The 13,789-nt window shown below is 45.0% G+C and overlaps 2 protein-coding genes across 2 annotated transcripts; one reads left to right on the top strand and one right to left on the bottom strand.

Annotated features, from left to right (window-relative positions):
• Nucleotides 1–2,420: 2,420 nt before the first annotated feature.
• LOC122016276 (classical arabinogalactan protein 26) lies at nt 2,421–3,339 on the bottom strand. Its single transcript, XM_042573514.1, has one exon. It carries the CDS (start codon nt 2,999–3,001, stop codon nt 2,600–2,602), a length of 402 nt encoding a protein of 133 aa, XP_042429448.1. The 5' UTR covers nt 3,002–3,339; the 3' UTR covers nt 2,421–2,599.
• A 969-nt stretch (nt 3,340–4,308) lies between these two features.
• On the top strand, nt 4,309–6,067 carry LOC122016068 (transcription factor EAT1-like). Its single transcript, XM_042573231.1, has 4 exons — nt 4,309–4,502; nt 4,596–5,243; nt 5,317–5,748; nt 5,844–6,067. Exons 2-4 carry the CDS (start codon nt 4,602–4,604, stop codon nt 5,913–5,915), a joined length of 1,146 nt encoding a protein of 381 aa, XP_042429165.1. The 5' UTR covers nt 4,309–4,502; nt 4,596–4,601; the 3' UTR covers nt 5,916–6,067.
• Nucleotides 6,068–13,789: the final 7,722 nt, after the last annotated feature.

Raw genomic sequence — 13,789 nt, 5'->3', positions numbered from 1 at the left:
GGACATTTATGATGAATAAAATAGTTGAATCATTATGTCAAAGAGTGTCTTCTCGTGTATGAGTAGTACACCATCGTGCATATCGATTATGCATTCTTTTAAAAAATATGACTAACTGTAGTAATAAAGGGCGAGTGGGAGCCTGGTTTAGAGTTCAAGCCAGAGACATATTCGCTCGGTAGAACCAATAAAGGAGATGATCATGTCAACACAAGACTTGGGTCAAATCAGTCGGCTACCAAATCTCCTTTGATTAGACTTGAAAAGAAGGCTAGTGATATAGGTTGTTACGAACTGACCCAAGTATGATGTGGCAGTCAAAGTCAAGGGGACGTGACAATCAAAGTCAAGAGGACATGGTAGTCAAAGTCAAAGTGAGGTGGCAGTCCAAGTCAAGAGTAGGTGACAGTCAGGAGGTCACTCACAAGGCTTGGTTCCTCACCTCGCGCTAAGGCCCTCCGTACAAGGATGGGCGACTAAGAGGCCGGTTAGACCAAAGGAGTCTGGTGCTTCCCGCCTGTAGTAAGGCACCTAGTATACTCGACCAGCTATCATCCGTCCAGGTTCAAGAGAGTCCCGACCAACCATAAGGTCGGTCGGGAATAATATTTGGATAGGACTCGGGGTCCTAACATCTCGCTCTGGATGCCTGGTATACAGTGGGTTGATCCGACCACTGGTTAAACTATGGGCTTTTAATGTTCATTCTTCCGTCCTCCTGTATATGGGCGGTCAAACAAACAACTGACTAAAATTATAAAGCTCAGTATCCTTATCTCCGCCGAGCAAACATATAAGGCAAATCTTAGAAGAAATCTGATTGGATTTCCAGAGCTCAGATATCACTTCAAGGACAAGCCTCCCATTGCAAGAATGATCAGCTGAAAGTACAGAGTGCCTCTCAGGGCTCGATTCTCTATTCTTCATAAACAAGTATCCCTGCATATGGCTGGTCGATTTTAAGAACCGTCCGGACCTAGGGTACTTTGCTTCCCATTACTTCATGATAAGATCTCCAGTATTATAAAACATATATCTGAGTGGTCTTAAAGGCCGAACGTCCTACTATACTCAATACTCTGCTCTTATATATACACCTAATCGGCTAAATATCCAACTGAGATATCTTCGTGAACTACATTGTCAGAGGATCGCAATAATCTATTAGAGAAAAACAACCGCTTGTCAGAGAATATTCTTCTGTTATTACATGGACATTCAATAGAACCTTCCTCAAAGGTGACTTTACATATATTTTCCATTAGCTGATACTTTATGATAGCATATTCCTTCAACCACCTCATTAAGGGCGTCAATTATAAAAATGGTGCATACGAGTAACGGAAGATTCTTTGGATGATGCTTATATGCCTCCCAAAATATATATTTTTTTACTCGATAACTTCTGACATCTGATATTCCATAGTACCTCATAAATGCGGAGGTTATTAGAGGTGGTATATAAAGGGGGATCATCTCCGATGACAAAATACGTTTTGATACACCTTAAAATATATTTTTACTATGCACACGCTCTATTACACATCTATTATTCAATTTTCCGCTCAAGTATTATACTAACTTAAATATAAAAGGATCTTCATCCCTTTTCAAATTTTTAGATATTAACATTTATCTATTTTCTCGAATATACATAACAAAAATTTTCACTCCTATTCGTAACCCCTCTTCTAACATAAAATTTTCGTTCAGTTAATCTCATACCCATTTGTTTAATGGGTTATCTCTTAGCTTTTAGACAGAAAGATAAACTGTTAGATTTATTTTAGAGTTATGAAAAAACATTGACAATACCTTGTAATGATAATTGTCACTGTCTGCTGGTCTCACAAAAACAGTTCATTTTCGACCATTTTACAAAAGTTACCCTTTCTAGCTTGCAATTAATAAGCTTCCATGGATCCCATTCTGGACTCTGGTGGGGGCGAAAAAAAAAAACTTCCAATAAATTAAATAGATTACACTCTTAGGGAATCCTTACTTTTTCTTGTTTGTCTTCATCCTCCAAGGTCCTTAAAAAGGAGAAAGACATTGCATGTGCAGTAGAATCCAAATAGTAGAATTCAGTCGCGTCCTCTTCCTGGCTATCATTAAAACCCCTTCCATACTTTCCTGTGCTCGCATGCATTGATGGCCAGGGAATTTAAGAGCTTCTTTTTATTCTACTGCTACTGCAAACATTTACAGTAGGTGAGCAATTCTTTGCAAATTAGAAATCAGTCAAATCCAGGCTTATAATTGTTCATTACTTCATCAAGTCAGAAATGTGGAAGGGCACTGGGTCCCAAGAACCCAATTTCGAAGTACCTGAAGATAAAAATACTTAGGTACCCCAGTTTGTTTGGTCCAGCAATAATGAACTCATAAGAAGAAATAAATGCACTTGATAGAGTAGCAAATTATGAGAGAAACCAAAAGAATCATAATTATCACCACATTATAACCACACCATTCATAGAATTACTCTATGTAGTTTGTCAAGATTGAATCTCATCATCCTCCCTAAATTACAAACTCACAATGAAAAGCCAAACAATCTAAAAATTAATCACAAACGGCGGCATCGGCCAATCGATCATCAATTCCCCACGAAATCCAGCCACCACATGAGCACCAACCCGCACAACGCCGCCCCGCCGGTGAGTCTCACTGCCACCGACGTCAAGGCGGCCGCAGGGGCGACCTCGGAGCCCAGTTGCAGCTCGTCAGGGTTCGGCGGGCTCGGGCTAGAAGGGATGGTCGGGAACGAGCTCTGCGGAGCGCCGCCGCCTCCGGGCGTGGGGAACGCCGGCATTACGTCCGGCGGCAGTGCCGGCGCCGTGGCCCCGAATTCCGGGAAGGACGGCAGGATTGCCGGCGGGGCAGAGATGGCGGAAGCCTTGAACTTGAGGGGGAAAGCGCAGCAGCATGGCGCCGGCTTCGCCGCAAGCAGCAGCAAGAGAGCTAGGAGGAGCCAAGAACAACTACCTCCGCCCGCCATGGCACGGAGGGAGGAGCTAATTAGTATATGCTTTCTGGCGACGCGGGACTAAGAATATATTGAGACATGGCACAGGTTGGCATTTGGCAATGGTAGGAAGGGGACAAACATGAGGCATCAAATAACATGGGGCTGGGTGGGGGTAATTGCCTAGCTAGCTCATCACGAAATGGCTTGCTTGGAGCTGATTTAAGATGGAAAGTAGGGCCGAAATGACGCGAAATGCCTCCGTGATTGGCGGTGTTGAAGGGGGAGTGATGAACTGATGATGAGTTGGTATATTGTTGGCTTTCTGCAATTTTTCTGACGGCCTTCTCAGACTCTCAGACGAACTGTAGAACTACAATCTGAAGACTCGACCATGACGAACGGTTGGTTGCTGTGCTTTCTGTATTTAATGTTCAGATGCCGATGAGAATAATAGTGCCTGGCTCTAAGTATAAATTTTCCAACAGATGAGGCTGAGAAAGTACGTAGGGTAATTACTGATGTGGTCCGAGATGTGAAATGGTCGGAACCTCCAAACTGTAGGATTCAGTAGTAAATCGAGCACCAAATGTAAAAAAACAAGGTTAGGACTGGCCCATCACAGACTATATGAGTCAATGGAGAGGTGGACCGGCAGATGAAAAAGGATGTGCTTACAGAGTGGCGATCCTGGAAAGTCAAGCAAGCTTCACGGAGCAATAGTGTTATGAGGATGGATCAGATCATCAGAGTATAGAAAATGCCTCTCTCTCTCCCCCATTCCCATTGTACAAATTCCTCACTGTTCTCTGAATTATTGAGATCAAACCATGTCTCCCAAATTAGTTGCAATCTCTGATCTAAAGGACATAGCGCAGTGTACAAGCGAACGCAACAAGGCACGCGCATAGTATTTTAGCCACACGGAATCATACTCGTACGCATACCGCCCGTATACGCCATGACTTTGCTCGATCGCTGCCGTCATCAATAGACCAATTTTTATATTCATTATCACTTGAACTAATACAAGTTATTAGAATCAATGAGAATGAATAAATAACTATTTATTTATCGGAAGACACGAGAAGCGTGATATGCATTTCCTAACTTCCCCAGATGGGAAACAAGAAACACCGATAAAGATGCCCAAGTGAAAAGAGCGTGATGATCATTTACTATACTTCATGTGATTATTCCCCAGTTTAAATGCTAAATGAATGAAACAATCATAGATACGAGAACATAATAATTCTCCTTCATAAACTTGTCGTGACACAGTGGAATTACTCCCAAATTATAAGTTAAGAGTGCTAATTTGGTGGCTTACAGGGAAAGAGATTTGGTTGGAGTTAGTGCTTCTCTGCAAAGTAAATAAGTAATGATGATACGATAGATTAATATATAGTGAACAAGAAGGCTAATGGCAACTTCTTCCTCTTTCACTCACCTTGTGCAAAATCCAAAACCTAGAAAGGCCTTTGAAGACAGCATCTTCATCTCTTCCCCTACAATATTCTAAGGATTGATTGGTGTAATAGTCTTACTTCTTGCTTGCGATTTGAGCAGTTTCGATTTTTCTATTTATATTCCTGCAAATTCTTGTGTTTCTTTGGATAAAAAACAGAGCAGAATGATGGAAGAGAATGGCTACTATGAGCCAGACCATGGCTACTACCCCATGCAACCTTCTGAATTTGAACCCAATGACTTCGATCGCGTTAATCTCAAGCTGACAACCTTCACCATGGATGAACTCTCCAACACTGGCAATCTTCTTCCCAACGACGACGACGTTGGGGTTTTCGACATGGAGCGGGAACTACAATCGCACATGATTCATGAACCTTCGTTAATCTCAGACATCTACGAGAACCAAGTACATGACATGATTGCAGAAGAAGAAGGATTAATCTATTCCATGGATCCGCATTACAGCCACATCAATGGAGTTGCAACCGACCTCAATGTCAACCTTCTGACAACGTCGACGTCAAGCCTTCTGCAGCCTCCGCCTCCGGCGCCGTCTTCTTTCTCGTTCAACATGTTTGTCGATCCGCTGCCGCAATCTCGGCTACTGTTCCATTCCCTGCCGCAAAACTACGGAGCTTTCTATGGTTTGGAGGACGAGAGGGAGGCGAGAAATCTCGATGGCATGGGCTTGAAGTTGAATAAAGGCGAGGGGAAATCTAATTTTGCCACCGAGAGACAGAGGAGGGAGCAGATCAACGAGAAGTACAAGGCTCTGAGGCTCCTAATTCCGAACCCAACAAAGGTATGCACCAAATCCACCAAACAGGGAAAAAAAAGCAAAAAAAAAAATTGATCAAATTATTTTTGGTATGAAGGTTGATAGAGCCTCCATCGTCGGCGACGCAATTGAATACATCAAAGAGCTGCTAAGAACGGTGGAGGAGTTGAGAGTCCTAGTGGATAAGAAGAGGCAAGGCACGGAGAGGATAAAGATACCGAAGCTGGACGACGACGACGAGGGTGCTGCAGACATGGACCAGAGCTCCTCGATCAGGCACCTTCGCGACGATGAGCACGGCCACTCGCAGAGTGGCCCGCTCAGGAGCTCCTGGCTCCAGAGGAGGTCCAAGGAGAGCTTAGTCGACGTCCGAATTGTCGACGACGATGCTAACGTGAAGCTCACGACGAAGAGGAAAGCCGAGTGCTTGCTCCGCGTCGCGCTGGCTCTCGAGGAGCTCCGGCTGGACGTCGGCCATGTTGCAGGGGGAAACATCGGAGTTCACTACGTCTTCATGTTCAGTACGAAGGTGATACTGCTCTAATTTATTTTCCTTTTGCCGAATTTAAACTTTAGAAATAATTCAGTGGATTTTATTTGAGGCCGTTCTTGTGTATTTTGCAGATTCCTGAAAGGTCTTCAGTGTATGCAGGTGCAATAGCCAAAAAGATCCTTGAAGCCGTAGATAGCACATGAACTGTGACTGTGTTACAAATAAATTCAGAAACAATCTAAAACTCAATAGATAGTGTCTGATGAATCAAAGATTCATAAGCCAAGCCAAAAAAACAAGAGAATTAATTATTCATACCATGCTAGCTGTTTTATTTTACTATGCATTGCTTGATATTGTGGTTTGATTGAGAGTAGCAATTCATTTTTAAATATCTATTAATTAACCTTAGGGTTTGTAGACATAGTTGTCTTTCAGACCAAATCATGAAAATACTCAATTGGACTTGGCCCAAGTGTCCAATGAAAAGGTTAAATTTTACAGAACATTGCAAGTTTAGCAATATTCATGTGAATTTATGTGACAGTATGATGCAATTTAGCCTCTGTTTTTTGTCGGATTCATTGAACATAGAGAAAATCCAAAAGGGAAACAGTGGGGGAAGAGTGGAGTCAATTGATGCTTGATTCATCCATTCCTCTTTTCTGGGATAATTATAAAGTCGCTGTCTGAACAAGCATAAATAAATGTTTTCAGAAATTAACTGGAAGTTTCCCCTGAAAAGGAACGGGAGTTCGTTTTAGAGCAGAAGGAAGATTGTGAACTTTGACTGGCTTTTTAATTGCTAAGCAAAGTCCACCATCGATTCAACCTTGGGCCACATGAAAGATCTGATAAAGTTCATACTTTGGTAGTGTAGAATGGTGCTTGATGAACAGAACTTGCATGAAGGGAAACTTCATGTGTAGGTCGCGTGAAGACTCCGTAGATGGGGAAATATGAAAGATTCAAACAAAAAAAAAAAATATATATATATATATATATATAGTCTAAAGTAAGGTGGTGACGACTGAAATGAGACATGAGCTAATTGCCAAGATTTTCTACCAGAATCAACCTTTAAAATAATGACAAGAGGATTTGTATGTTTCCTTGTGTCCATGGCCACTTTGGCCCTCTCAATTGCATCACACTTTCCAAGTGGGAGTTCAACTATTTATTTTGTTCGTGGTCAATGTGATGGAGTTATCTAGGAAGTGGATAAGAAGGAGGAAACAAAACTAAAAGGACTAATAGTTGGTCACTTTAATTCAATTTTGATAAAGTTGACACTCGGAAAGTATTTTCAAAGTTATTATTAACTTTTGAAAATAAAAATGATTATCATTTACTTCCTAAATGGATTAAAATGTGTCATAATTTGAGTATTTGGATATAATTTTAATTGACACAAGAAATCAACGGTAAGAAATGTCAAGTTGGGATTTTGATATTTTATTGGGAAGTTAAAGGTAAATCTAAGCCTTATTTTAATTTGTTACTCTTTAAAAGAGTAATTTGTGCCAAAATTTGAGGAATATGCTTAATTTAAATTGGTACAATGTAGGAAAAGCAAAGGAAATGACAAACTTGGGGTTTGACATTTTCTTGGGAAATATTGGGCAATCTAGGCTTAAACTTTAAGTTAGCTAAGGTTTAAGGATACTTAGATAGTTATTCTAGATATTATACTTATGCTAATTTGTCATGCTTTGTTTGCCCATCATATGTCATGACATCATGTTTATTTTTGTATTCATGCCTTGTTATGAAAAATACAAAAATACCATGTCATGTCATGTCATACATGCATCATGTAATTATAGGAAATTTTCTTTTGAAAATTATTTATTTTTGATGTATACCATAACACATCATGCATTATTTTAATTCCTTACAAATCTAAGGACAAATGACATTCATTAACAAGTAACATCCTTGGTGGATGTTCATAACCTCAAAATGCCTAGATAGATATGCATGATCCCTAAATTATGACAAAACCAAAGTTTACATCTCACTAAGAACTATAAGGTGACTTGTATGTGGTTTTGTACACATTAAATACAAGTGAGATGTTAGGATGATGAACAAAACTCAAGATGTTGGTTTAGTACATTCTTTTGAGTTTTAAGTTCATCAAAACACATAGTTATGTGTTTTCCAATCATTGGGAAAGCTAATATGCAAGTCATGTGCATTAAGCCCAAAAAACATGGTTGGATATTGGTTTTGAAAATCATTTTAAAATGCTTTTAGAAAACCTTGATGAAGACTATCTTTTGATAGTAATTATCATTGAAATGTTAGACACAAACTAGAAGAAAACACTAAAGTTTTTACAAGTTTTCAAGTTTGTGTCAATCTTGGAAAATAGAAATTATTTTCATAGAAAACTATTTTTCCTTGATAGTATATCCCTTAAGTAGTGTCTACATGAATTTTCATGATTTTTAGAATTTTTTATAATTTTTGGGAAGTTTCTGAAGTTGACTGAAATGGAATTTCAGCAATTTCAGAGCTTCAATCGATCACCCGATCAATTGGAGTGCCTCAATCGATCAGGCGATCGATTGAGAAGGCATTTCTCGCGAGCAGAAGCTCGCTGGATCAATCCACCGATCAATCCACACTAGCTGAATCGATCAGTGGATCGATTCAGATAGGTTCAATCGATTGGGACTCAACTCCAATCAATTGGGGATGCTGATTTTGGCTGGGAAAACTTGTTTTCAGCATTCTAAACCATTTTTAGTCTATAAAATTACTCCTAACCCCTTAAAACATATTTGTATACATTTAGGGGGAGTTTTCATAATGAAAACAAGGATGGATTAGTTAAGGAAGACTAAGTAGAGGTTTAGGTTGAGGATTGATTTCAATATTGAATTTTTGAACCTCAAAACTTTTAAATTTGGATTTCCTATATGTTTAGGGATTCCAAGTCATTGTTGGTGCAATGACAGAAGTTACGTGCATGTCTTTACGGGAGTTACTCTTTAAGGATGATCTGGCGGTAAGAACAGGGGACCCCGTTCTGGGAAGTCAACGCCACGTGGAAGTCAAAGGGCCAGGTGGCCGACCGGAGAAGGGTGGACTGACCGCCCGGCCGGCCAACCGGTGTCTGACTGATGGCAAAAGGCGCCCCGGCAGGAGTCGGGGTTCCGACGCTCATTGAACAGGATCGTAAGGCCGAACGGATGTCACGCTCGGCCAAAGACATAAGGTAGCATACTACTAACAGTCTCCACAGAACACGTTATCAAGAATCTCCCAAGTAGACCACTATATATGACCGGCCGGACGTAAGGCGAATGCTGGCCAGTCGGACACCAGGCAGGGAGTAAGGAGAAAGGGACAAGGGACATCTTCTGACAGCGGGCATGCTCTATAATTCGACCATACTCCAAATCTTACGACCAGGGGTTCCGCTGTCCCATCGAAGACGTGCGTGGACTGTGGCAGTATGGTGGCAGGTAAGCTTGCTGACAGGCCCTTACTGAGGTATGGGCTAAGGACACGTATTTGCATAGGTATGTGTGCCTGAGCTCCTTCCCAGCTCTATATAAGGAGCTTTGCACTTCACCAGAGGTATGCATTCTATGATTCTTGGAGCCACTTTCTTGTTGAGCTTCGCCTGACTTGAGCGTCGGAGGGTCGTCGCCGGGAACCCCCTCCCGGCCCGACTTCTTTGCAGGTTCACTGGAGCGCCGTCCGACCGGCCGAAGATCTACGTCAGCGACAAGGAGAGCACCACGTGCCCAGCGTCCGTTGATTCAGCGATTCGGACAAGATCAATTTGGCACCGTCTGTGGGAACGCTCCTGCATCCGATCGGAAACAATGGACGAAGCTGGACGACCGCACTCGGTGATGCTCTCCACAGAGGAGCTCGACGCTTTGATCGAGACAAGGGCCGCCAAGCTCATGGAACAGAGACAAATGTCACAAGCCGAGCGGGCGGAGCAGTAAGCGACATCAGCATCAGGCTGCCGAGCGGAAGCACCACAGGCCACAGTTGCATTCCATCGGGCCCTATTCCGCACCCCTGAAGCCGCAGCAACTAATCGAGATCGGGGATCTTCTTCGGATGAAATGCCAAGACGAGACGACAAAAAAGGGAAAGCCCCCCGAACGGACGCATCGCCCGAGCGGATCAATCGCCAATTTTCAGAGGCTATTCTACGAGACCCTCTGCCCAAGCACTATGTGCCTCCGACGATCGGCGAATACAATGGAACCACCGATCCGGATGATCATTTGGGTAAGTTTGATAACACGGCAACCCTGCATCAATACACAGATGGGGTGAAGTGTCAAGTTTTCCTCACCACCCTCTCTGGATCGGCTCAACGGTGGTTTCGGAGATTGCCGGACGGATCTATCTCAAGTTTCAAAGACTTCCGAACGGCTTTCCTCCACCACTTCGCAAGCAATCGGCGCTATCAAAAAACCAGTGTTAGTCTGTTTGCCATCAAACAGGAAGCCCGCGAATCGCTCCGAGCCTACATCCAGCGGTTCAACAAAGTGGCCATGGATATTCCAACGGCCACCTCGGAGACCATGATGAATGCCTTCACACAATGCCTCATGGATGGGGATTTCTTCCGATCACTCATTTGGAAGCCGTCCCGAGACTATGACCACATGCTACACCGGGCCAACGAATACATCAACGTGGAAGAAGCCTAGGCGGCCCGGAAAAAAGAAACTCCGACCGAGTGGGCTCCCCCTGCTGAGCGAAAGCAGCAAGCCGCTCATCAGCCACCCAGAGGACCGAGGGCCAAAGCAATCCGCTCCCCCCATGCTAGGTCCCACGTGCAAGAGGTAGCTGCCGCTCGGCCCAAGCCAAAGAAGAAATGGACCCCAATGTTCTGCTTCTTCCATCGGACGGATATGCACAACACAAGAGATTGTCGAAGTCTTCCCTTGATCGCTCATCCCGTTCCCCGGAGTGGCGGTCGTCGATCGCCATCATCCGACAGGCGACAGAGGCCTCCTGAAGCCGATCAGACGCAAGTTGACAGGCGACAACAACAGACTCCCGAGCGACATCGCTCTCCGAGGTGGGAGAATCTCAGGATGTCTAGAGAACGGCTCCGACCGTCCGCTCGGGAAGAAGAAAATAGAAGTAATACTTCTCGAGGCGAGATCAACATTATTGCTGGCGGGCCGACCGGAGGCGACTCTAACCGAGCAAGGAAGGCGAGCGTCCGGCAACTCCAGATCCATGCGGTCGGCTGTAGCCAGGAATGGGCAAGTGGACCCGAAATCAGTTTCGGGCCCAGAGACTTGGAAGGAGTTGAAGTCCCCCACGACGACGCTCTTCTCATCAAAGTGGTAATAGCCAATTACACTATTCATCACGTTTTTATTGACACAGGAAGCTCGGTCAATATCATATTCAAAAAGGCATTCGATCAACTGCAAATTGATCGAGCCGAGCTGCTGCCCATGACAACCCCCCTTTACGGGTTTACGGGCAATGAAGTTCAGCCGGTCGGACAAATCCGACTGGCCATATCGCTGGGAGAGGAGCCGCTCAGAAGGACACGTATTGCAAACTTCGTCGTGGTGGATTCTCCGTCGGCATACAACGTCATATTGGGGCGACCGGCTCTTAGTGAATTTCGAGCGGCCGTTTCCACCTTCCACCAGAAGATCAAGTTCCCCAGTACGAGGGGATCAACTGGCAGCTCGGCGATGTTACGTCGAGATGGTCCGAGCAGAAGCCAATGTCGCTCGGAAGACGCCCCGGATCGAGGTGAACGCTATCACTGAAAAGCCACCCTCTTTGATTTATGAAAAAAAAGAGGAAGTGCAAATTCACCCGACCCGATCGGAGGCCACGACATTCATCGCGTCCGATCTGGAGGCGAACCAGAAGGAGGAAGTGATCCAATGCCTCCAGAGAAACCATGATGTCTTCGTCTGGGCGACGCATGAGCTGCCTGGAATTTCACCAAGTATAGCGCTGCATGAGCTCTATGTCCGACCGGATGCTCGGCCGGTGAATCAGAGAAAGAGGGATTTCAGCGCCGAACAGAAGGCCATCATCCGAGCGGAGGTGGAGAAACTCCTGGAGGCCGGCCACATACGTGAGGTCCAATTCCCGAGCTGGTTGGCGAACGTGGTGCTTGTCTCCAAGCCCGACAATAAGTGGAGAGTGTGCATCGATTTCCGGGATCTTTACAAGGCATGCCCAAAGGATTTTTATCCCCTGCCCCGGATCGATCAACTGGTGGACTCTACGGCCGGTTGCGAGTTGATATGCATCCTCGACGCTTATCAGGGATATCATCAGGTGCCGCTCGCCCGGGAAGATCAAGAAAAAGTAAGCTTCGTTACGGCCGATGGCACCTACTGCTATAATGTGATGCCGTTCGGACTAAAGAACGCGGGAGCCACTTACCAACGCTCGATGAACAAAGTGTTCAAGGAGCAGATCGGGCGAAATTTGGAAGTATACGTGGACGATATTCTCATCAAATCCGTCCGAGCGGCCGATCTCTTTGAAGACATGGATGAGACTTTCCGAACGCTAAGAAGGTATGGAGTTAAACTAAATCCCCTGAAGTGTCTGTTCGGAGCAAAAGGAGGGCGTTTCCTGGGTTACATAGTGACCGAGCGGGGTATCGAAGCGAATCCCAGCAAGGTGAAAGCCTTACAAGATATGCCGCCTCCAAGAAATCTGAGGGAAGTGCAGCGCTTGACCAGTCGGATAACAACATTGTCTAGATTCATCTCAAAGACCGCCGATCGGAGTCTCCCATTTTTCAAAATCTTGCGCAAGGCCACCAAGTTTCACTGGGACGAAGAATGCGATCGGGCGTTCGAAGATCTGAAGACATATTTGAATTCTCTTCCGGTACTAGCCAAGCCAGCTGCGGGTGAGCCACTTTGTATCTACTTATCTTCAACTGAACAAGCCGTCGGCTCGGCATTAGTAAGGGCGAGCGGAGAAGAGCCTGTATATTTTCTGAGTCATATTTTAAAGGATGCTGAATCTCGCTACACTGATCTCGAGAAACTGGCTTTCGCTTTGGTCCTCGCCGCTCGGCGCCTCCGCCCTTATTTCTTGGCTCATACTATCATCGTCCGGATGAATAGCCCATTGGGAAGGGTGCTGTTGAATCCCGAAGCGTCCGGACGGCTCATTAAATGGACGACGGAGTTGAGCGAATTCGACATCCAATACCAGCCCTGGTCGGCGATAAAGGTTCAGTCCTTGGCGGATTTTGTCACTCAAGTACAAAGGCCAGAACCCGAAGCCATGTGGAAGATATTTGTGGACGAATCGGCCACTCGGATCGGGAGCGGTATTGGTGTATTGTTGCTTTCTCCCCAAGAAGAAAAGATGCATCTATCCGTCCGGCTTGATTATAGAGCTACGAATAATGAAGCAAAGTATGAAGCCCTTATAGTCGGCTTACAGGCTGCCCGGCATGTAGGGGCCGGACGGGTGACGCTACATTCAGATTCCCAATTGGCCGCTCAACAACTCTCAGGCTCCTTTGAAATCAACAACGCTCGGCTTAAACTTTATGCTCAAGCCTTCGAGAAACTCAAGACCGACTTCAGAGAGGTTATTATCCAGAAGATACCCCGAGTGGAGAACCAAGCGGCCGATGAGTTAGCCAAACTCGCAAGCTCAATAACGACGATCGCCATCCAGCAGCCAATTGAACAAGTTTCGCTGGTGGCTCACGTCAACCGGATGGAGGGCCTCTCGTTTCCGATCGACTGGCGGACACCCATCATGGAATTCCTCCGCTCGGGAGCTACACCGTCCGATCGGGATGAAACCCAACTACTAAGGAGGAGAGCCGGACGGTTCACGCTCATTGGAGACCAACTATACAAGAAGGCTTTCTCTCACCCATTGTTGAAATGCGTGAGCTCGGAAGACGCGGCGTACATCCTCCAAGAAGTGCATCAAGGATACTGCGGAGGGCATCCGGGCGGACGGTCGCTGGCTAAGAAAATCCTGCTGGCCGGATATTTCTGGCCAACTTTACAAGCAGACGCCGCTCGGACCGTCGCGACGTGCCTTTCTTGCCAAAGGTATCATTTCTCTC

Source organism: Zingiber officinale, chromosome 8B, assembly GCF_018446385.1.
Source record: "Zingiber officinale cultivar Zhangliang chromosome 8B, Zo_v1.1, whole genome shotgun sequence".
NCBI classification, from domain to species: domain Eukaryota; kingdom Viridiplantae; phylum Streptophyta; class Magnoliopsida; order Zingiberales; family Zingiberaceae; genus Zingiber; species Zingiber officinale.
The sequence above is the reverse complement of the archived record's forward strand: the minus strand, read 5'-3'. Positions and strand labels throughout refer to the sequence as shown.